Source organism: Mytilus californianus, unplaced genomic scaffold, assembly GCF_021869535.1.
Source record: "Mytilus californianus isolate M0D057914Y unplaced genomic scaffold, xbMytCali1.0.p SCAF_2, whole genome shotgun sequence".
NCBI lineage: Eukaryota > Metazoa > Mollusca > Bivalvia > Mytilida > Mytilidae > Mytilus > Mytilus californianus.
The window spans coordinates 52,449,134-52,474,344 of NW_026262668.1; the positions used below are offsets into that span (position 1 = coordinate 52,449,134).

The 25,211-nt window shown below is 33.8% G+C and overlaps 1 protein-coding gene and 1 long non-coding RNA gene across 3 annotated transcripts in view; one reads left to right on the forward strand and one right to left on the reverse strand.

Moving 5' to 3' along the window:
* LOC127729997 (uncharacterized) overlaps positions 1–16,968 on the forward strand; it is a 55,760-nt gene extending 38,792 nt beyond the window's left edge. For both annotated transcript variants that reach the window (XM_052238001.1, XM_052238000.1), the window contains exons 2-3: positions 12,731–12,880; positions 16,573–16,968. In XM_052238001.1, the coding sequence (XP_052093961.1) occupies positions 12,731–12,880; positions 16,573–16,856 (434 nt within the window). In that variant the 3' untranslated portion in view covers positions 16,857–16,968. The remainder of the gene's footprint in view (positions 1–12,730; positions 12,881–16,572) is intronic.
* Positions 16,969–18,862: 1,894 nt separating this feature from the next.
* Positions 18,863–24,455, reverse strand: LOC127729998 (uncharacterized). The gene is made up of 3 exons (XR_007994925.1): positions 24,123–24,455; positions 21,307–21,456; positions 18,863–19,247 (listed from the first exon to the last, which is right to left on the reverse strand). It is a non-coding gene; the product is annotated as an uncharacterized LOC127729998 (long non-coding RNA).
* Between the last annotated feature and the right edge of the window lie 756 nt (positions 24,456–25,211).

Genomic DNA, 25,211 nt, shown 5'->3' on the forward strand with positions numbered 1-25,211 from the left:
TACTATTAATTAGTCATATCAAAAAACATGCTAAAAGTCTATGCAATGTATTGCTCAACTTTTTATGAATATAACAATGATGATTTTTTACTGGCAACTTCAACCTTCCGCGATATCTTTTTTAAGTAGCTGTTATAAGTTACTTCTCAAAAACAGATTTTGGTTTCCCCACTACTTTAGTGAAGAAAATATTTATACATAAGTGAAACTTGTGAACTCCTTCACTGTCTAATCGTATGTTAACGGCTCGTTTGTTGCATTTATCATAAGGGAAAACCGTTTGATTTTTGTTGGGACGAGGGAGCATTATTAAGTTTCACCTGATGTTCAACCCTCGTATTATTTCACATGAAAAATTCATTTACACTTTTGTCACTTTTGTATCAAGTCAGGAAAATGGCCATTGTTATATTATAGTTCATTTCTGTGTGTGTTACATTTAAATGTTGTGTTTCTGTTCTGTCGTAGTTCTCCTCTTATATTTTATGTGTTTCCCTCAGTTTTAGTTTGTAACCCGGATTTGTTTTTTTTTTCTCAATCGATTTATGAATTTCGAACAGCGGTATACTACTGTTGCCTTTATTTGTACACAAACATTTCCTGCATTTTGTGGTGCAGGAAATTCCCTTCAATCTTGTCTTGGGCAAGATTACTTTTGAAAGTTATTTTTAGGTTATCATGTCCATTTCGGAAATCTTCTTCCAAGAAAATCAAATGGTCTACTCCATAGTATTGTAAGCGGGGTGCTCACATATTCAATGAAGGTACCATAGACGCTTGTAAAGGCCACTAGATCAACGATAAAATCACAATGTCAAAATATTTCTTTACCTGACCAGCACACTATAAGCCAAAATACACAATTGTTAACAACAGGCAAAACTACTCCTTTAACAGAGGTGGATTTTTTTAAAGAAGAAAATAAAAAATCGTTCGGTTCAATCAGATATAATTATTAATTTCTATTAAATTTAAAGGTGGGCTTTACTTCCAGTTTAAATTTTGTGTAGTTCGAGAAAAAAGATTTATGCGAAACCCGATCGTGTTGGTAAAGTAAGATTCGGATCTTTAGCCTGAATGGAACATATTAATGATGCTTTGCCATACTAAAATTAAAAAAAAAAATACCACCGTTACAGTGACAAAACCGATGACGCAAAAACAATAGAAAAGTGCACGTGGATAAGAAAAAAGTCGAGTAAATCAATTGTAAAACAATTCTTATGACGATACGGATTTAAAGTTTTTAATAAAAAAAAACAACACGGTAGGTACAGTATAGTGTCCTGAGGAGATCGTGTTTTTTCGAGTGATATTACATGCGATCAGATTAATCTAATGCTATTTCGCGCATATGATAGTTTTATTCATAACTGTTCTTCTTATTTTGAATACTTAACATGTTTTGATCACAAACGACGCACAAGTACCTTGTATTTCGCAAACGATTCAGTGTTTTGCATTGTCCGTGATTTTTCAGGAGCAACAATTAAAATGTCCGGGTTTTTCAACAACAAAAATGTGAATAAGAAAGAAGGCATTATTAGGCTTAAAAAACTAACATTTTTCTAGTTTGTAACCACAGGCACTTGTCTCAGAAAAAAATTTCCTATATACCTTAATATAACATAAAGTACTTAACTCGCATTGTTGAAAAATTGTCATTCGGTCGCGAAATTCGGTAATATTTTGATTTCTCAGTTGTCAAACCCACTTAAACTTGTTATTTCATATATCTAAATCGATTTATCTACACAGCGGTGCACAATACGCCTACCTTTGTTGTCGGAATCATTCGTAGCAGGCCTACCAAAGTATGCCAATCGTAATTATTTCGTCTACCATCATTCGATTGGAAATATAAGACTCGCAGTAATAGGTATCTTTCCACTCTCTTTATATATTCCGGTCTCAGATTGGTCAAATTTTATGGGAATGTCTATTGCTAAAAATAAATTTTTCTTGGAGTAATTTCATTTTATAAGTCTAGAGAGAGTCTGAATGACATAGTAGGAATGGGAAAATTTGAGTCTAAGTCTAGGTTAGTCTATGGAAAGGAATATACTATGAAATTTAGAGCGAGGGGCCGTGCCTCGAGCTCTTAATTTCATAGTATATACCTTCCATAAACTATCCAATTTAGCACATATTCACAACTCGAGGGATTGTACAATTGGTGTAATTGATGGTCAGTTGATCGTATGGTCAGTAAAAAGTAATCAGCTAACAAGGTAAGTGTGACAAGATTTTAGTAAATTTAAGAGATTTGTTTTGCTTTTGTAAAAATCTACTCAGTATAATCGTAGCTCCATGTCATTTCAATTTGAATAATGATGAAAAACTTCGATTTGCCAGTTTTAAGTTGTTAAATAGTACAGATACAGATTGGGAATTAAGTGATTTATAGGCAATCCAAACACAAAAATTGGTATTTTCAAACCGTAATGCTACTTCTTCAAGTCGATTTGCAGAACCAGTTCTATCAGAGGAATTAGAACAAAGAATTAGTGACAGAACTCCAACAAAAACAAAACAATCAACAAGCTGGTCCATAAATGTGTGGAAAACAGAAATTGCAACCCAATGACTGGGTTTGAGGAGTTAACTTGTGTGCCTGTTGACCCAGATACAGCCAGCATAAAAGAGTTGGACTACTGGTTATCCAGATTTATCATGGAAACCCGACGAAAAGATGGGTCATCTTACCCACCTAACACCCTATTGAACATTTCCGCAGGAATTCAAAGACATTTACGAGAAAAGATCTGAAATTAATTTTCTACGGAAAAACTCCGTGGATTTCCCAACATTCCAGAAGTCTCTTGACACCACAATGAAAGAAGTAACAGCTGCTGGTCTAAGTATGTTTATCTATATCATAAAATGTGTAATTCGTTATATTTTAGGAAATTACATCAGATAGGCAAGGAACCAGTATTCTAGTTTGAATAGTGGATGGAACTACATATTTCCAAATTGTTTTTTTAAACATTTTCATTTAAAACTTAAATCAATCCTTTGTTTTGTGTCGCTTTAGATTTGCTAAATTATTCGTCATTACGGCGTTTTCTTATTATACCATCGTCTAAAATAGGCGTGAACTATTTGCCACTGGAAAATAAACAATTCACAGTCAATCAATCAATATTTCATGCCACACCTGTTTCACCTAATACTAACTTAAGCCTGCGATATAACTATAACAATGCTATATGTACCATATTCACTGAAATATTAAATTACGGCTAAACATCTAATCTATACTATATTCTTTGGTGAAATTTCATGTTTGTCAACATATTGTTCATTAAAAAATGCCAGACAACAACAATGATAATTATAACTGTAAAAGAGGAGGTGTTATTTCCCCCTGTATTTAATTCACTTACATGGTAAACATGTAAAAAAAAATTGTCAAATCCTACTGGTACCTGGAAATTAGACAATCTATATCATAAACCTTAGAAACCTTAGAATATCAATTTAACAATTTTAAATGTTTCTGTCAAATAAAAATGCAACTCAGTGATGTGTTTCTCATTTTGATACACAACTGAGTATCTTACATGTTTTTGTGAAATTTGGCATAGAAAACCGTCGCTCAAACTTAATTAATTTGGATCACAAATACTATACATTGCTTAACTTCAAACCGCTTTTTGGTTTTCTTACCGATGCCTCATTTTTCTACTAAAATGCAGGTAATGCGGTAAAAGCGTTGTATACTGCATTGTATATGTATCAATACGGATGTTGACCTTTTTGAGTCATTGGGTTTATGTCTCATAGACAGATTATGTTTATCTGACTATGAAATTTCTAATTCGCGCGTGTTATTCAAAAGTGCAATTTTACACTTTGCATACATAATAAAAAAAAGTACTATTCATAATGATTAAGCAATACATTTTATTTAACGTTGACAGTGAAAAAAAATCTTCCTAAAATAAAGATAGTGTAATTGTTTTACAAAAACTAAAATTACCCATGAATCTTTTTTTGCCTTTAAAGAATATTATGTGTATGCATGTCTATTATTGTAAAAAGTATGTTACCCCGCAGGTGACTATTTTGATTTTGTTGTGTATTTGCTGTTTCATTTACGTACCTAAATCCCTGTAAAGAAATTTTGTTTTATAAAGGTATTCACAAAAAAGAGCAGATGCCGTTTAACATCAGGATGAAGACACTTTATGGTGTAAAGGAGAAATAATCTTAAATTCTACAGAGGATTCTTAAGCTATAAGCTTAGATTCTACTATAGATTATTAAGCTATTGCGTATTTTATTACAACTGTAAACTGTTTGGTTTTCGTGGCATGGATGAACATCGAGACCTTGATGCTACACAATTTGAAGTAGTAACGGATTCAGTTCAAAAGAAAAAATGCCTTACATTCTATAGCCGTTTCAGTAAAAATATTCTGGAAGGGTTTTTTCATAGAAAGATAGAACCAAAAAAGTAATACAGTGGGAAGACAAAAATAATCCTCGGGATAGTGTAAGTTTGTTTTTAACCTATCTATCTCTTATCCCGAAAGCAGGTCCATTCTACCGTAGACCTGTTGGAAAGCTAGGATTAAAAACCATTGGAAAACCCAAGTTCTCTGCACAAGTGGTTGGTGTAAACAAACTTTCCATATATATAAAAGTGATGTTTGATTAGCAGGTATAGACCACACTGACCGTAATATCTCAAACCACTCTGGTAAGGTAACTTGTGTGACAACTTTATACGACAAGGGTTTTGACAATGCCGCGGTAACGTCAAGAAGTGGCCATAGAAGTAATGCTGTTGAAACTTACAAAAGACAGAGTGTAGAAATGAATGATAGAATAAGCAAATATTTACAGCCACCTTTACCTGAAGTGAAAGGTTGAAAAAATCAGGAGAACGAACAATCTTGTGGTAATACGAATGTAGCTCCTATTACAGAAAAACGTGACTCCCCTGATGATGAACTCGTTATACACGTTCCAAAGAGTGTGAATCAAAATTGTCCACAATAATGGCAAAGTCATGTCTCTTGAGTTGTAAATTGACGATAAATATAGTATCTGGTCATTGTGTTGTCGGTCGTGTGATGTTTTTCCATAAATGCATACATGTATAGACACCAAGAAGATTAAGTACGGATGTAGTACACGTGCCTTTTGTTTATTTATTAAATATGTATTAAAACTTAAGCCGATATAAATCTTTCTTTTCTTCAATTATGTATATTTATCAAACTATAGATACATACGGTTAATGTGATCCATGATTCAAATTCCTTATTATGTTTTAGCAAGGAATTTGGCCTTTTTCGTTATTGTATTTTATTTCCATATATTAATGACAACTCATGCAATAAAACTTTCATTCCTTAGCTTCATAGTACATACTGAATGGATGACCACAATTATAAGATTACATTGTATTGTAATAAGGTATTTCATTTCCCCTTTTTTATACATTTAGATTAAAATTTATATTTTCATAACTAATAATTGAGCATAGTTTTAACAATTTGTGTGGCCTTGTAATTCACCGGAAAAAAAATGAAATCGGAACCATATCTTTAAATATTCCCACAAAAGATGAAATGTGAGACATTGAATTCCTTCCACACGGCTGTTATTGTTCTACAAACAATTCCTTAATTAAAATACAATATAATCTGGCTATCGTGGTCATTCATGCATATTTACTTAGTACACGGGAAAAGTATGTGCTATGAAACTTAGAAGGCAAATTCAGGCAATTTGATTAGACGAAAAGTTGTTAATATGTGCTACAAAAGAAACTCGTAACTCATTAGACATACCTCAAATAACACTTGTTAGATTTTTGTTTCACGGAATCTTTTACAAATTTACTATCTTGATGATAAGTTCTAGTCAGACAAGAACTGTAACGTGTAACGGGCGATCAATGGATCCGTACCAGAATAAATCGGGATTTCAAGTGCTTAACTAAAAATTGTACCACAACCAGTTGTCCTATTTAAATCAAACACACCCTTAAATGAATTCACAATGCAAACTATATACACTACACAATGCACATAAATCAAAATGCAAGGTGAAGTACCTCATTTATAATGCATAAACACAAATATACACAATGTCACTACGCAATCACTATGCAAAATGTATTAGGCCTAATTATTCACTATGTCACTAATAGATCACTATGCAACATGCATCAGGCCCTTTATTAAACAATGTCACCAACAAATTACTATGCAACATGCATCAGGTAAGTATCACACAAAACTTATGAACACAATAACACATATATACAACATCTATTAACAATATCCACCAATTTGTAATATCACCTTGTGAATGTTCAATTATCCACAATAACACAATGACACAATGACACAATAACACTTGCACAAATTCTTCAATGCACAAGGAATTTATATGAACACAGCTCAACTCACACACTTATTATCACTATGAATCCGAACGAACTGAATATTCTCCAAACTGGTAAGATTAAACACAGTGCACTTTCACTTATACACTTCCAGGAAGAATACACCCTTCCACAATATAACCACTTGCAAAACCTGCAAGCATACACCTTGTACTTTCACTGTACAATAACGTTTTACATAAGTTTCACCTTATGTCACAATCACTATTGCAAATATTCACATATAAACCCAAACACTATCCATATCCTTTGGAATCACTAAATTTACTTTACTTACCAGTTTGAATATAATCCGTGAAGTATATCCTTCAGTGGCCCACATAAAACTGACAGCGTTTCACTGTCTTGAGCTGGTTTATGTACTACCGTCTGGATCATTCCATTATACTTAAATGGGGTGGTAAGGCAAAATCAAGCACATACCAACTGTGTTTTAAGTAACAGATGGTGTTCCAACCATGGAGAAACTTATATACATATAGAAACACAATCAATAGAAAGGACAACTGTTATTTTACAGCAAAATTAGTGAACTTAGACCAATTTTCGTTACACTGCCCACGCCTCAAAAATCCCGCATGATGTAAATTCTTCACTATCCATTGATACAACCAGTACTACACACAATTTTCAATAAATGGTCAGACCTAATTTTCAGATGCGAAAGCATATCAGAATTTTGATTACCACTGGGAAATATATTGCAAAAATAGGTTTGAAATAATTAAGCCTCTGCAGCGGCAACAAGGCCTACTCTTAACGAACTCTGCAGAAGGGGTCTTTTACATGCACAGGTTGTGGTATTTTCCTGTACGTGGGACCTCGGATTTAACGTCCCCATCCGAAGGACACTATATGATTAAAACACAAAAACATGGCTGAATTATATGATTTATTTTCAGTTATCTCTTTCGACTGAATTAAAATAAACACAAAGTAGCACACAATCATACAATTAATCAAAGTCAAATTTAACTAGTCCATGAAACCACAAATTGTTCGTTATTCACTTAGGAACCTTCTTTTCAACAACCTTCACTTGCTTGCCATCTTTCCAATAATGTAGTTGTCTTCACATATGCAGTCTTCATATTATACAAATTACAATTACACTGACATCTGTGAGGCATCCAATCCCACGGTCACTGTAATCATACTGGTTATACCAGGCATTGTCTTTACCAGTTTCGTTTTGAGAGCCTGTACTGTAGTTGTTTTCCTTTTCTTTGGTGCAATTATAGGTAAGGGGTCCGTTTTCTTCCTGAGAATTCTACCTATATTCACACATTCATTTATTTCTTGCATCATCATCATCATCATCATCATCATCATCATCATCATCATCATCATCATCGGAGATGTCGTCATAACCTGTAAACAGACTCTTCGAGTTGTCAAACTTTACTGTATCTTCTAAAACTTCTCCCTCTTCAGGTTCTATGAATACGTTTGTCTTGTTTGTGTTACCTTTTTGAGCTGACGGCTCACCTGAAGATACAGATTTCTTATTGTTGTTTCTGTCTATACCTTTATCCCCAGAGATTGGTTTTGTTATTGGCTTTTGCTTTTTGGTTGTCCTATCATCAATATCACTCTCCACTTCTGCTTCAGTGTCCTCAGATTCATCTTTATCACTGCAATGGACCTTCTTAAAGTGCCTGTTCAGATTTGTTCTCTTGTTTGTGTTATAAGAGCATAACTCACAGAAGAGCCTCGAATGTGTGCACTCAATTAAATGGCGGTTTCTATCTTCCTTATTTCCAAATTCAAGAGAACAGAATGGACAATAAAATGACAACCTTCCTCGGTGTTTTCTTGGTATTTGGCATGATGTCCTTCTGAAAATATAGAAATAAGAACATAATATTAATTTTCAGAATAAACTATATAAACAACGCCAATTATATATACAATTTTATGTACATCATGAAAAACAAACTTTTATATACACGTAAAATACACCTGAACGCCTATTCAACACAGTAATCTTTCATCCATACAGGTTTACAACGCCTTGACTCTGTATGTAACTTCTGTACACCGATCTATTATCTTAAATGGACCTCTTCAAAATGAAGTAAACTTTGGTGATCGTCCATTTTTCTCACAGAAAAATAAACATATACTTCGTCATCCTTTTCAAATGTTTGCCACGACAGCTTTAAGTCGTGATATCTCTTTTGTCGACGCATTGCTGTCTCGGTATTTTTTCGGACTATTGAATGTGCACTTTCCATCTTTTCTTTCATTTTCCAAGCCCACTTATTGGTTGGTACTTCTTTTTGTGCCTGCGGCTTCTCGTACATAATATCAAGTGAGGTTGATACTTTTCTATCAAACATCAAGTAGTTCGGCGTATAACCTGTTGTCTCATGTTTGGCACTACGATATGCCATCATGACATAAGGTAGATATTCGTCCCAGTCATCATGATTGTCATTTACATATGCACTCAGCATTTTCGCAAGTGTTCATTGAATTTCTCCACCATCCTGTCGGATTAGGGGTGATATGGCGTTGTTCTTGCTTTCTTTATGTTTAAAGCTCTGCACATTTCATAGAACAAGTTGCTTTCGTACTGTCGTCCCTGATCGGAATGAATGTGTGCTGGTATTCTAAACCTTGTTATTACTTCTCCTACTTTCAGTTTTACGACCGTTTCAGCCTCCATATTTGGCATCGGAAAACTATCTGTCCATTTTGAGAAATAGTCTGACGCAACGAGGATATATTTGTTTCCATTACTTGTTTCGGGTAATTCTCCAAGTATGTCTGTCGCTATTCTCTCTATTGGAAAACTGCTTTGTACTTTTCCAATCGGTGCTCTTTTTGTTGGAATGGGCCGTTTCTTTCTAGAGCAAAAATCACACCCCCTGATGTACAATCTAACAGCTGATTGCAATCCCGGCCAGCAACAGCTATATCGTATTTTTCCTAATGTTTTCCTTGAGCCTAAATGTCCTGATGTTTTATCATCATGACATCGCTGAAGAACCTTTCTTCGTTCTGTAAACGTTAGACCACTTGTCGTCGATTTTTCTCGTTTTCACTCTCATAATTTCGGTACAGAATCTCGTCTGTTATTTGCATATTCTCCCACTGAGACTACACGCTTCGAACAACAAAACCCTTACCTGATACTTCACTAAACATGGGACGTTTAAAATAGATTCCGTAAACAATTCTTTATGTAAAGGAGATCTTTGTCATTGTTTTGTAATTTTTTGAGATGTGATTTATCATCCTTATAATCGTCTGAGTTGTCCGTTAAAACGCAAACACTGACTTCCTTTTCCTCCTGTTTTTCGTCCCAGTTGGGGAAATAACCACACTGTTTGCAAGGTACTCGACTTAGTGCATCGGCATTTTGATGTTGCACACCTGGAAGTATGTACTTCATTGTACTATTTGTATGTCAAACTCACTAAGAACTTCTAACCAGCGAGCTAATTGACCCTCTGGATTTTTAAACTGCAATGAGCCATAGTCTGTCCTAACTACGAATCGCCTACCGTTAAGATAGTGTTTATAGTGTTTTACAAAGTTAACAACCGCTAGGAATTCTCTTCTCGTTACACAGTAACGCCCTTCAGCCTTGCTTAATGCTCGTCTAGCATAACCTATCACAACTTCAGACCCTTGTTCATTAAGTTGTGATAGAACGGACTCATTACTTGCGTCTCTATCTAACATGAAATCCTTTGTGACTTCCGGATGTGCCAGAATCGGGGCTTTTACCAGATGGTTTTTCAAAATTTCAAACGATTCCTTGCACTTAACACTCCATATATAAGCTTTTCTCTTTTCTGTAGGAACATGTAAGCACCTGGCTATACTTGCAAAGTTTTTGATATACCGCCTGTAATAACTGCATAGTCCCAAAAACGAACGTATTTCAGTCACATTGTTTGGGGTTGGCCAGTTTTTCACGACTTCAATTTTTGAGGGATCCGTGGCAATCCCCTTTTCTTAGATGACATGTCCCAAAAATAATACCTCTTTTGCACACAAAGAACATGTCTTTGCTTTAAGCTTAAGACCAGCCGAACCTAGCCTTTCAAATACTCGATCGAGATTAATGAGCATGTCACTAAATGTTTTTCCAGCTACGATAACATCGTCTAAGTAAACTAAACAGATGTCCCATTGCAACCCAGCAAGAACCGTTTCCATCAATCTTTCAAATGTTCTGGGTGCACAGCATAGACCAAACGGCATAACTCTGAATTGAAACAAGCCTCGTCTTGTAGCGAAAGCTGTTTTGTATCTATTATCAGGATGCATTTCCATTTGCCAGCAACCTGAACATAAGTCCAAGGTTAAGAACCAGGCACTGCCAGCAAGTTAATCCAGGGAATCGTCTATACGAAGGAGAGGATAGCATCTTTTACCGTCAAGTTGTTCAATTTCCGGTAATCAACACAGAAGCGATAAGATCCGTCCTTTTTCTTCACGTAAACAACACCTGATGCCCAAGGACTACTAGATGGTTCGATGACTCCTTTTTCTAGCATATCGTCAATGTTCTTATCCACTTCTTGTCGTAAATGTACTGCAGCGTGCCAAGGAGGTTCTTTGACTGGTTGCACATTCCCAGTATTAATTCTATGTTTCACAAGATTAGTGTGGCCTAAATCCTTATCAGATTCGGCAAATAAACCTTCATATCTGCTTATAAGTACTTTTAACTGATCACTTTGTTGTTCATCTAAATTTTCACAAGCCTTCTCATAAAAAGCTTTCAGATCCAAGCGAAGTTCCAATGATTGCTTGCTATTCAAATCTGTATGTGTGTCCTCACAAACAGAGTCAATCGTATGTACTTGTCCAATTGTTGAACCCTGTTTGTTCTATCCAAATATACCAATTCTATTTATCAGATGTGGCAAACAATAAAATATACAAACACGGTTACGATGCTTTTTACGAAAAAAAGTACCCGTTTTTCACATCCAAGTATTCGAGTACAACGGTCTGCTCTTGTCTAGTGAACTTTCTAGTATCATATAAATATTGCCTTTTCGTGAACATATTAATTGTAAAATTGTGTCTGTTCATGTTTAAAAAGTAGAGATTAATATTTATACAAAGAAGGTTATCCGTTACAAGATTTGTACTCTGTTTTTTTTTTTGTTTTTTTTTTTATATATATATTTTTAAGAAAATGTCGTCTCGATTGATGTACATTTTTGTATTTGCGGTCTTTTCGATCTATTCACACCCAATGTTTACATCGGGATAAGGTCTGTTTGAATATGATAAGTAACTTAATTCCAAAACGTGTTAATTTTTGTTGCTGCCAATCGATTTATTCCTTTGGAATTTTACCCCTGAACTTCTCTGATCTAATTGCATACTTGTAGGGATAATTTGCATTGTCAGAGAGGTATACACTAGTGGAAAAATAAGTTGCAGCTGGTACTCCAGGAATTTATTCGTAAATATAGCAACATTTCATTTTTTTTTTTTATGCAAAGCTCCTATAGCCAGCTGGGCTCGTCGTTTGCTATTTTAGGATGGAAGTGATTCATTATATGGAAATATTGTTTTTATTTCAATTTATATTTATTGCTACTATTTTCTAGAACTATTACTTGTAATTTTAATGAAATTAATAGTGTCCTTGCTAAAACGGGAAAAAACATTGAGAAGATCAAGTTTTACATGGGAGGTAATAGTTTGACACTAGATTTCCCATTGCGTTAGTAGTTTCTTGAGTTCAATAATTAAAATGCTATATCTTATAAAAAGAGTGATTGAGTTGGTCAAAAAAAGCAAACACAATGTTTGTCAACATCAAGGAAACAAAATAATGAGAATCTGATCAACTCCTGTTTAAGTCATTCTCTAACTGCTCTCAAAACAAAGTGTTTCTCTTTTTTTTTGTTCCCCCGATATGATGTTTTTGTTAGTTTTGAGCTAATTTGCTTTTCTGTTTTGTATTAAACTGGATTCAACATTTCGAACAATGTCAAAGTAATTAATATATAATTATAGCTGGAAGCTTTTGACGTTTGAAGCACTTATGTGAGAGATGTCTTTTAATGAGCACTTGCATATCTGAGTTTAAATTCGGATACTAGTATCAGAAGATAAAGGACTAGTTACTAGTTATACACATGACTGGTAAGGAGGAAGTATAAAAGACAATGAATATAAATAGCACATAATGTGTAAGAAATTAGGACCTAAAGTTCAAAAGAATTATTCACACTTAAATGTTGCGTAACAATATTCAATTAGTTAAGGTTATGATTTTATCATATAAAATGCATTTTAATAGTTACTCTTTTTATATTGTAGGGTATCAGAGAACATGTCAAGGTCTAGCGATTGGCGCTTCACTCTTAACATTAATCGGCATCATAATACTAATAGTAAAGCAGTGTAAAGGATCCGAACCTGGGTGGAAAAGGGCCTATCCTGTTTCGCGTGTTTTATTTTTTGTTGGAGGTAAAAAAAACAATTTATGTTTTATTTTTTTTGCAATAATTTCATTGTTATGAATATGCATGAAATGTTTGTCACTCGACATTAAGTAACTAATATTTGATCAATGAATCTCAATACATATGATATATAGATTCGTATTCATTGATCATTTACCTGAGCAGAAAGTTGATGAACCAGGTCTAGGGTTTTTGTCAAATAACGTCTCGTTCTTTTTCTAAAAAAGTTCATCGGAAGATACCAAGACCTTGTTGATAACTATTCCGTATCAACTTCACAAATAATACATGATGGTCTTGAAGTATAGATTCTACGTACTGATGTTGTTTATCATCTTAATTACGTGTTAAAGTGTTCTTTTATTTATCTTTAAAAAAAGTCTGTAAATTATTTACCTTAACTGTTTAGTCCATTTTTGGTCATATCCTTTTGGCGTGGCTCGGTACTTATGCATCCCGCCAATGTGTTGTTGTGCTGTGGTAATTTTTTGTATTCTTGTCTTTCATTTTTTCTTATGTGCTTTTTCTATATTCCATTTTGTTTTTCTTTGTTTGTTTTTATAGTGATTAAGATTAAAACACAATGTTGACTGCTGTATCCCTATTTTTGACATTTTTATCTACTATGTCTGTTTGTTTTGTTCACTTATTGTTGTCAATATAATGGAATTTTATGCGACTGTCATACAAGTGAGAGATTAAGCTAACTTTAAAACCAGGTTTAATACATAATTTTCTCCAAAGGAAATGCCTGTACCAAGTCAGGAATATGACCGTTGTTTTCCATTCGTTAGATGTGTTTGACCTTCTGATTTTGCCATTTGATAAGGGACTTTCCGATTTGAATTTTCCTTATACTTCGGTATTTTTTGTTATTTTACTTTTTACCTAGCTATAATATACATGCAGTGTTACATAGTATGCGGTTCCATATTGTGTTCTTTCCCTTTAAATAATAGATATAGGATACAAAGTAATTGTCCTCTTTCGAAAGCGACTCTTTTTTTAGACTTGCCTTGTTTTGCAGATATTGTTATTTTCGCGATATTGAACTGTGTATATGTTTTGCAGCATCTCGTGGTTTTGTCCCTTACCTTTGTATCTTAGATTAATTTATGAGCAATCATCTGTTTCATATTCTGAAGAAAAGAAATCGTCTTCAACTATAACTTATTTATATACAATCAGCAACAAAGGAACTCACAACTTGAATATCGTGTTGTTTTTAGTTTGAAGAATAAAGATTGTGAGAAGAACAAGTTACAACTGCCCCAGGTTGGGGAAGGTGGGGTGTCCGCTAACATATTCAACCCCGAAACATTCTGCATGTGCATGTCACAGGTCAGGAGTCTGTAATTCGATTGTTGTTGTTTGTTGCTGTATATCATATTTGTTTTTCGGGTTTCGGCTCTTTGAAATAACTATATTTCATATTTAGCAATTAATTGAAAAGTTTTAATTGTCTCGTACCTATGGTTCTTAATTACCTATACCGTTTTAAAAAATGCTGAGTAGGCCTTTGTCCATTACTGGAGGACATACGGTGACCAAAAGTCTTTCTCGTCCCTTTGTATTAAACCAAATGTTCCTTTATATTCTAAACCTGTTGTACAATTTCAGGTGAGTAATGTTTTACAAGACTTTATAAAAATAAGGACATGTGGTATGATTGCCAATTAGACAACTATCCACCACAGTTAAAATGAAGTGAATGTAAACAATTATAGGCAAGCGTACGGCCTTCAACAATGAGAAAAATTCCATGCTGTACAGTCGGCTATAAAAGGCCCCGACATGAAAAATATGTGACAATTCAACTGAGAAAACTAATTTATAACAAAACAATTTACGAATAACAAATATCATAACAGACATGAACCAACGACAACTACTGAACTACAGGCTCCTGACTTGGGACAGGCACATACTTTGTCAGCTTAAACAACTTATTTAATCATTGTCTTTATTTGACCAATTTCTGATATTTATCATGCAAAACATTGTTTCTGAAAGTCCTTTTGTAACACTTAAATACTAAATGAAGAAGTCTTTAAATTTGAGATTTGATTTAAGTTTGGTTTAAACATTTAAAAAATGATTACCATTTACCTGTTACAGGAGCAGCAGTCTTCCCGGTAGACTGATTTCGTCATTTTGTTTCTTTTAAAAGATATAAGTTTTCTCATGGTAAAAATAAAAACCTTCTCTGCACATTACAGAATCGTTTATAAAAAATTGTTGCCAATGGAGAGTCTGTTTGTTGAGGCAGATGTAATTATACAGTGTCATCCAGTCTGGTTTGGAACATTTATGAGAGTATACGCCTAAAAAATATCCTTACAGTAATTGCTATTATACATGTAGGCATACCTTTGTCTGTATGGAATGCATGAACGTTGGGTCCTTTTCGGTTTAATTATGGGACTTAACCCAAGGGAACGTTCTGGGGATAAATGCAAGTCTCTATAAATCATACAATTCAGCAATACCTTTTCTTAAAGGTTTTAAAATTATATAATTTGTAATCGCATGTTGCAAGGATTAAACATTGATTGAATGAAATTTGTAATTCAATCTTAAACTCGATTCTTAGACCCTGATACTTCTATTCTGAATTGTATCGGCATTTACATGTGTATATGACTTAATTCTTGAAAAGAAAATCACATTAAAGATTACTTCAAGTTGTGTAGTTGTTTTGGTAAGATGCAGATATATGGAAATTTCCTCTTTCTTCTTTAAACAGTTACTAGAACACACCCGCGAAATCTCGGGCATTTAGAGCGTATAGTTGAAAGTATGTAAACTGTTGTAGGATGAATTTTGTAAAAGGTTTTATGACTGGAGGATGTCAGGAAAAGTATCAAAAGTATCTTAAACATGAACTGATGTCAATATATTTTGAATTTTTAACCAGTTCAAAATATTGGATGTAAATCTAAAGAATGTCAACGCAAAGGTCAACTATTCGGGTTAAAATTCCAATACAATGACCCAGGCCATGTGAAAATTTTCAACAAATATATGGCTTGCCTGAATTATTTCTTAAATAAAACATGATTATATACCGGTTCTAGGGGTCCCAAGATATCGTATTTTTATCGCTTCCAGGGACCAAAGAAATGTTTGATACCGGTTCATGTAGCTCAGGTACCTAAAACATTAAAATTTCAATATAACGACCCAGGCCATGTGAAAATTTTCAAAATCTATGGCCTTGCAAGTATTTATTCTTAAATAAACCATGATTATGTACCGGGCCAGGGGTCCGAAGAAATCGGATTTTTATCGCTTCCAGGGACCGAAGGAATGTTTGATACCGGTTCCTGTAGCTCAGGTACCCAAAAACATTGTATGTAATCAAGTTAGGAATTAAGGGTTGTTTGTAAATTTACCAAAATTCTGCGTAATTTTAAAACAGTCCTAGACGAAAGTCTTGTCTATGACTTAAACGTCCGTCCGATAACGGAAACAATATCCGGACGCCTTTTTTTCCGTTTTCCTCCCAAAATAACCCAAATGAAATAATCACAAGCGAGGATGACAAATGCGACTATGCATGGTACCTATAGGACACAGAGGCATGATGATTAATTAATTGTGGAAGGAAGAGAAGCGACACACAAAATGAGGTCTTCTCATTTAAAAGTATACATTAAAAGTATAGTTAGATATATGTAATTTTACCTTTTTTAGGCACGATGATTGAAGGTGTGACGACAGTGTGGGCAACATGTCAAGAAGACATAATTAAAGAAAACAAGTCGTTTGCTTATTGGGTCGAATGTGGTGCAGGTGTTCTTTTCATTGTATCTGCCATCCTGCTTGCAATACGGATGTATGCTCCTTCAGATCCTTATAGGACTCCAACAGCTCAATCATATCCAAATACGACACCAACAGCTCAAGCATATCCTTATATGACGCCACCAGCTCAAGCATATCCTTATATGTCGAATCAGCGTTTGGCAAAATATTAATTTTCTTTAAATTTAACACTTTTTCCGTTCGATATGTCCATACTTGAAAACTTTTAACTCTGTTTTAATTTGTACCAAATAACACGTTATTAAGAATAGTATGTAAACTGTACATTTTGTTTATGGTCACTTTTTTTCAATTTTAAGTTCTAGGTAAAAATATAGGTAGATAATGGGGTATTAGTCAATGAGATAAGTAACCTTATGTCACAAAAATCAACAACAAATCAGAAAAAAATACAGACGCATAATGGTTACGCTGTCCCTTCGAATTATATTTGTGTGCACGTTCCTTGTATGTTACTAATGCACAACTGTTCCTGTAATGTGGTTTATATATTGTAAACAACCTTCAGTTTGATTAAATCTTCGAAACACTATCAATCTTCAACCCCTCCATTCAATAAAGGAATATATTGGTTTACAATAGCTCACAATTCAACTTGTTGTCTTTGGTTTTCGGTGAAATTCAACCAACATATGGTGTTTTTATACTTTCGATGCACTCTTTTTAGGCTAGGCAATCTTAAAGCCAACTAGAAATGACGACCAACAACTATGTGTAATAAATAAACGGCCAGAATTTGAAACATGAGCAGAGTCCGCAAAAACATTTTCCCTGGTGGTCCTTAAAAAGTATTTGCTGGTCCTCACTATTATTTCTATTGCAAAATACCAAAACTGTGTCGGTCCGTTGAAAAATGTTCATGGTCAGGATGATGTTCGAACCCCCTATTTTCGAGAACTATGCTCGAGGTGAAAGATGCAGCAAGCTGTGCTTCATAACTTGATTTACACCTAAATTAACAGTGAGCGCTTGTTGAGAAGCGACTTAAATTCTGCATCACAAAAGTGGCCTGAATTTAATAAGTTTTTACGTATTCCATTTTCACTCCGCAGCGGAGTGGGAATTAAGTGTTACCCTTGTCCGGCTGGCCGTACGTCCGTACATCCCGAAATTGGTTTCTATTCTCGAACTTTAGTATCAGCAGAGTTAATCCTAATTGATGTCAAGTGATTTCTCTTTTTTTGGCCAAGTGGTAAGTCGTAAAGCCTAGAATGTTTTGGTTTGAGATTATTGGGCCATAACATGAAAAATTAATGCCATGGTCGTGTTTTGAATTTTTTTATCGATTGTTGGTTATTGCTTCTCCGCTGGAACCGTAAAAGAGAGATAAAAATGTTCTTATACAAAATATTTGATACAGCTTTCAAATTTTGGATTTTGAACGTTCCGAATAATGGTAAATTGAAAAAAGTTTTTCGGACGCACTATGTAAGTTTATAAATTCATATTTTACAGTTGACTCCAAAATCTTTGGTTTGATTTTTCATAAGGTCTATCATTTGTGTCAGATCGGCAAAAGCAATCATGATGGAATTTTCGAGTTTGAAATTGTTACCGTTCACAGCCTTTGTATTGGAGAATTTAAATGTACCGAAGGTTATAATTGTTGTAATATCTTAGGGTTATACATTATAATCCTAAGAAATTACCAAAATCATTATAACTCTAAGAAATAATTACCAAAGTTATTACCATCGGTCAAGATAAATTACCAATTCTTTATTTTTTTTTACTTTATTATCACAAAATAAGTTATATCTTTGGATTTTAACAAAGTAAAAGACGGGTGTCACTTGTGCATAGAGAACGATCATATCTGACCCTTCCGAAGAACATTGATTAATTCCCGGTTTAATCAATGTTCGTACGGAGAGCTGTTTCATTGACAATCATACCACATCTTCTTATTTTTATAAGATCTATATTTTAGATTACGTTTGTTTGGCCCATCTTGCATGAAACATAAAACCTTAAAGTTATATTCTATGCTGAACAAAATGAAATTTAATAGATGATTTGACCCAGAGATAAAGCGAAGGTTGATTACATTTGCACGTGAATCCATTATACTACTGTTTAATAAAGGCGACGGTAAACTGTAACACGTGAAATTTTATGAAGTTTTTTTTTCATCTTACCATTTAAAGAACACACCTGATAAACCACAAAGATATATTTTATTGGTGTTTGAATTATAACAAATTCATAGAATTCAAGAAGGAACTATATTAACAGTTATTAAAATAAAACAGGCATTGTTAAAAAGGTGAAATCTTCTTAATTCTTTAGAAACATCCGGCATTTGTGTATTCACCAGTTCCGTTGGTAAGATTGTTGTTGTGTAGTAATATAAGACACCGTTTGTGGCATCGCTGGGTAAACAACAGGATCAGGTGCATTGATTGGTAAATAAAGTATAATTTCCGAAAGAAAAAAGAGCACAGCTGCAAATATTTCTAACCAAATACCATAACCCTTATTATTTCTGACCGCTTCTGTCTGGAACAGTGACCATATCACTAGTGCAATAGCGATTAATACATCTGAAAAAGGTTAAATGGTACACACAATCATTGTTTTCAATTGACTTAACATTTGACAATTATTAGATTTCACTTATCGAGAGTGAGAAAAGTACTTTATTCCGTATATATGATATATATTATCCTGTTTAGTGTACTTCCTCAAGCCTGGGTACATTAACGACTATTGTACATACATCACCAATCAAAATCGCTCTTACAATCGGTATGTATTTCCGGTTGTAATTCCACTAGACGAAACTATGGAAACGAAATTATCATTTACGAATCGGGTTGTAATTCACCTGGACGGAGTATAACTTCATTTACAAGCTAATTATAATTTACGGCCTAACTATTATTGCTTCGGACGCATGAAATTATTAAACGTGTTGTTTTCAATTTTTTTACATCACTGGGTCGATACCTCTGCTGGTGGACTATCAGTCCCCGAGGGTATCATCAGCTCAGTAGTCAGTACTTCGGTACTGACATGATTTATAACAAACCTTTCTAAAATTGTCCGTTTATAAATTTTGAAATTATAAAGAAACTAAGGTTTCAACTCCCTCAGGCAAAGTTGAACTTAGATGAATTTGGCTATTTGTTTTAGGTATTTTTGTCATACAGCTCTTCAACTGTTTCCGTACTTATACATCCTCGGATTTCAAATGTTTGGCTTTGAGCGTTCCTGATGAAGGTAAATCCAGAAAAGCGCTTCGGACGCATGAAATTATTAAACGTGTTGTTTTCAATTTATTATTAACAGCGCGGGAGTCACATTAATTAGTCCATCTGTGATGACGACCGTGAAGTATACTTTACGGCGTCCATCGGTAATGGTCGACCGTAAATCTGTCACTTGTAATACGCCGTAAATCTATTATTGTCTATTAATGTGGTTCCCGCGTTCCATATACATGTGTTGTCATTTTTATTCATTCTTCATTACGTTTTTTTTTTATCATTTCTTTTTTCTTTTTGCTTTGAAAAAAAATACTTTGACACTGGATCGAATAATAACATTAATGGTACCAATTTTACTGCACCGAATGCGTATTTCGACAATAAATGTCTCTTCAGTGATGCTCGAGGCAGAAATATTTGAAAAACCAAAATGTATACAAAGTTAACGTTGAAGAACTGATCAGACTAAAAAGAACCTAAAGTATAGCCAAATCTGGAATAGGAATCAGAGCTTTGCATGAAGGGAGATATATTCCTTTATTTTAAATGATTTTTCAAAATTTTATAACAGCAAATTTCAATCAAACACTATCCGTATTTTTTATTTTACCGAAATACTGGGCTGGTGATACCATCGTGGACTTACAGTCCACCATCAATGGTATCGACTCTGTGCAAATTTCTATTCGACATAAATAAATATCAGATTTAAATAATTGTTGAGTGGTAGAATCTGTTAAGAGTAAATGGAGTTCATTATATATCAATAACTTTTTGTCGCGAAGTCACATTTTTAAATCAAAAACAAATACATGTAATAATGAAAAAATATTATAGAAACAATTATAACCAAGATACCAGGAAATATGATAAAAGAGGGACGAAAGATAGCAGAGGGACAGTCAAACTCATAGATCGAAAACAAACTGACAACGTCATGGCCAAAAATAAAAAGACAAACAGACAAATAATAGTACAGATGACACAACATAGAAAACTAAAGACTAAGCAACACGAACCCCACCAAAAACTGGGGGTGATCTCAGGTGCTCCGGAAGGGTAAGCAGATCCTGCTCCACATGTGGCACCCGTCGTGTTGCTTATGTTATTACAAATCCGGTAAATAGTCTAATGATAACTGTCTTGTACTCACTATGATTTTGAGATGAAGAACAGTAATGAAAGCGCTAATCCTTGGCTTTTTATGTTTTTGCTTAGTATGTAATGATTTTGTGTCATGGATGGATACGCCATATTTTATTTTCTATTATACAAAATGAACGTTCATTTCTTCTAATGTTTATTTCTTGTAAATTGTTCCCAAACTAATGAAGTGCAGAATGATTGTTCGTACCGTATCATTTATCAATACGTATATCTAAGTTTTACTTACCTGCGATACCAAATGTGGTAGTAACTACTAAATACGCTTTCTCAAATCCGGGTTTTGAACCTTTACTTATTTTTACAACCAATGAAAAACATCCTATGGACGCCAGTATGAGTGCAATCGTAGTAAGACCTTGGGGAATTCTGTGATAATCTAAAAAAATATATCTATTATTACTTTTATGATAAACAAGCTATATTTCAGAACTTGTATTCGTGAATGCTTTTCATCTGTTTGAAAGACTTATTACCATGTTAATTTACAGCCAGTTTTTCACTTCTAAAAAGAGAAGGAGAAAAAACACGCATTTAATACATGTACAATGTATCGTACGCATATTTGTTTATGTTACTTGTACATGTACAATGTAACAATGTAATCGTACGAATACTTTATCAAAATAACCAGTGTTATTTAGTTAATAACAGTACCGAACGAACAACAACTGGTTGGAATATAAGCTAGATCTGTATTTAACTGGAAAGGGGATTAAGCACATAAACTGAATCGTGCACTCCACTGCCAAAGGTTAAGGGGAGGGTTGAACGCTCACAAACATGTTCAAGTTAAAGGCCGTACAATGACCATTATAGTTGCTCTTTATACGTCGTTTAGTCTCGGGTGGAGAGTTGTCTCATTAGCAACTATACCACATCTTCTTTTTTTTTTACTCCCCTATATTCTTTATGTACCTGTCCAAAGTAAGGAGCTTGTAATTTGGAGGTTGTTGGTTGCTGTCTGCCCTATAAGTTTTTCGTTTGTTATTTTTGCATAGATCATGCCATAAATTTTCTTTTTTGAATTGTTTTAGATTTTGGAATGACAGAGTCTTTTATATCTTACTGTGCGATATGCGGTTCGCTCATAGATTGGGGCATTTAAGTGCTTTATTGTTGTTTAAGTTCTCGTCCTTTTGTCACTCGTGGCTAGTTGTCTCATTGGCAACCATACAACGATTCCTTATTTCTATACGGTAGATAAATGGAGGAGGGGTTTTCTAACCAGTTTAAACAAAGTACAGTCAACAAAAGAGGTAACAGGTTGTAATATAAACTAAACATGTACAAAACTATAAATCGTGTATGATTCAAATGAGAAAGGGCATTGGAGAATGTCGTATGGTGTATGGTGCATGATGTAAGAGTGTCTGGCATATGGTATAATGGTGTCTGGCATATGGTGTAATGGTGTATGGTGCATGGTGTAATGGTGTCTTGTAAATGGCGTATGGTGATTGTAATAAGTGGATAGTTTACACCATTCTAGGACTGTATAGAACGGTTTTCTTGAAGTCCAGTGGCAAATATTACATGCATATTCAGGACGATCACAAATTAACAATACGTACAATACGAAGGTTCATCAAAATCGGTCAACTGGAATGAAGGGTAAAAAATTAGGATAGCAACTAGAACAAGAAGTGATTCTGTACTTATGCAGTCACGTACGTTAAGGTCAATAATTGTTGATTTGATGCAAATGAAATTCATTGTTACAATGAGACGGTGTATGCAAGATGCAACGAATAAATTTTGGTCAGTCGATGAATTTTCAATGGTACTTTAAACACAGTGTACTTTAATATATTTTGCCTGAAGAATTATGCACATAGCTATAATATACAAATTAGTTTTGTCATCTATATCGAGAAATCTTTGGTTTTATAACCAATCAAATATTATTGGAGAAATCACATGTCAATACATTCCGGAATTCAAATTGTCGGCTTCCTTGGTTACAGACAATCAGATAGAGAATTTTACGCTTACTGTCATCCAATCAGAACCATTGATACAAAACAATTGCATTAGAATTCATGGTTCATGCATATGTAAATGTCATTTCAGATGTGAACACTGCGTGAAGAATCCGATCGAGCGAATTAAAATTCGAAATCACAAATATTTTTTCAACAATTTAAAAATTAAAAATGTCCATTTCTAGAACTCTAAAATACGAGTTCCGTATTAAATAATACTGTTATATATTTGCTTTGCAGATAAAATGTAGATCCTTATATCCTTTCGCAGTCGATCTGTACTAACTGCAAAATCCACTTTCACATAACAGATATTTCTTTTTCATTTCTTTACTTATTCTCGAATTTCAATTTAAATAATAAAATTTCTGTCGTTTTTTGTTTTGAATGCATTAAAGTCCATTTCTCGGGCGCATTCTATAATCGCCATTTTTTTTAAAAATGCAGTATATTTCATTTGATCCACAAGGTTATATTTCATTTGCGCTAGAAACAAAAATTGCTTTTGCGCTTATTCAAAGGTAAAATATAACGTAAGCGGTTTATTTTTTTACAGTTTCTATCCTGAAAATGAGGCTCGTAGTAAAAAAAATGATAGAGTATCCTCCTGGGTTAGCAAGTTAATTATGACGCATACTCATTTCTCATACAAAACTTAGAGTCACTCGTAGGTTTACATTTGTATAGTGTTTACATGTTCGAGGTGGCAAGATGGACAAAAATAGAAAAATAGAGCAAATACTTTTGTATCGCATGACCACGCATATAGGATATCTGATATCTAATGCATTGAAAACAGGAGACAAGTCGTATAGATATACCCTAAAATTATTATGCTATCAAATCTATGTTGTAACAATATTATTAAAAGTCTCTTTTCAATATATATCTATTTTTTATTTGTATCTGTATTATTGGCACAAATTAAATGTTTATTCTGGGGCAAAGGAAATATCATGGTTTATGGCACTAATAAAAGATTTTTTTGGCGTAAAAGCAAAGCACCGCATTTCTCAATTTGTGTCATTCATTAAAAAAGAATAAAAGAATCAAAACTCACACTCAAGATCAGAGTCCCACAGGGAATAGTCCTTACAAACAGTACCAAGTAGTCCGCTGATACCAACGCATCCTTTCCATAGTCCCATGTGAGCAGTAATTGATCCTATGTCCTGACTATACCAGTATGGTACAGAAAAACCAATTATATGTAATAAAAGGGCCAAACCAGAAAAAGACAGAGCTGCGACCATTAGTCCCTGATGCTTTCGTTTCGCCATTAATTTTTAGATGAATTAAGTAACAGAAATCACAATATATATTCAAAAATATTAACTGCTCATTCGATAGTTATTCACATTTAATATCGAACAGTAGATGTGGATATATGCTTTGAATGAAGACCTCTAATCAGATAAAGTATTTGAATACGTAATTATTTAACTAAAACAAAAGACTTATTACAATCATTCAACTGGAGTTTGACGTAAATAACTGTAACTGCCTTTTATGTGCCAACTTTAAAAACAATAAATTATCCATTCCTAAAAGAAAATTCATATACTATTGGGATAATTATCATCGTGGAGGTGTTCGTCTGTCTCTTCCATTCTATATACATTTACATCAGTTCTGGCCAGTTGATAAACCACAAATCCACTTTGGAACATTACACTCGGTATTTTTCTTTTTTAGAGAAATATAGATTTCATCACTGCATCAAGTGTATTACGATATTTTGCCACTCGAGACAGTTAAATTTTAATTTTTAAAGCGCGAGGCTTACCGAGCGTTTTATATAATTAAAATTTAACTATTGAGAGTGGAGAAATATCGTAATAAACGAGTTATAGTGGTGGAATCTGTTTCTCTAATGATTTTTATTCTTCCTTTTCAAAGATTTGCAGAAAGTTGTGTTCTTTATATGTGACGTCATCAGGCATTGTCGCCTTTTTTCATGACGTCACAATAGGAAATTCAGAAGAAAACAAGAAAATATGACGTCATAATTAAATTTCGAACAATCAAAAATTTCGAGAACAGTTATTTCACTTGTGAGAAGTAAAATAACAAAAAACCCAACTCCGAGGAAAATTCAAAACGGAAAGTCCCTAATCAAAAGCTCAAACACATCAAAAGAATGGATAAC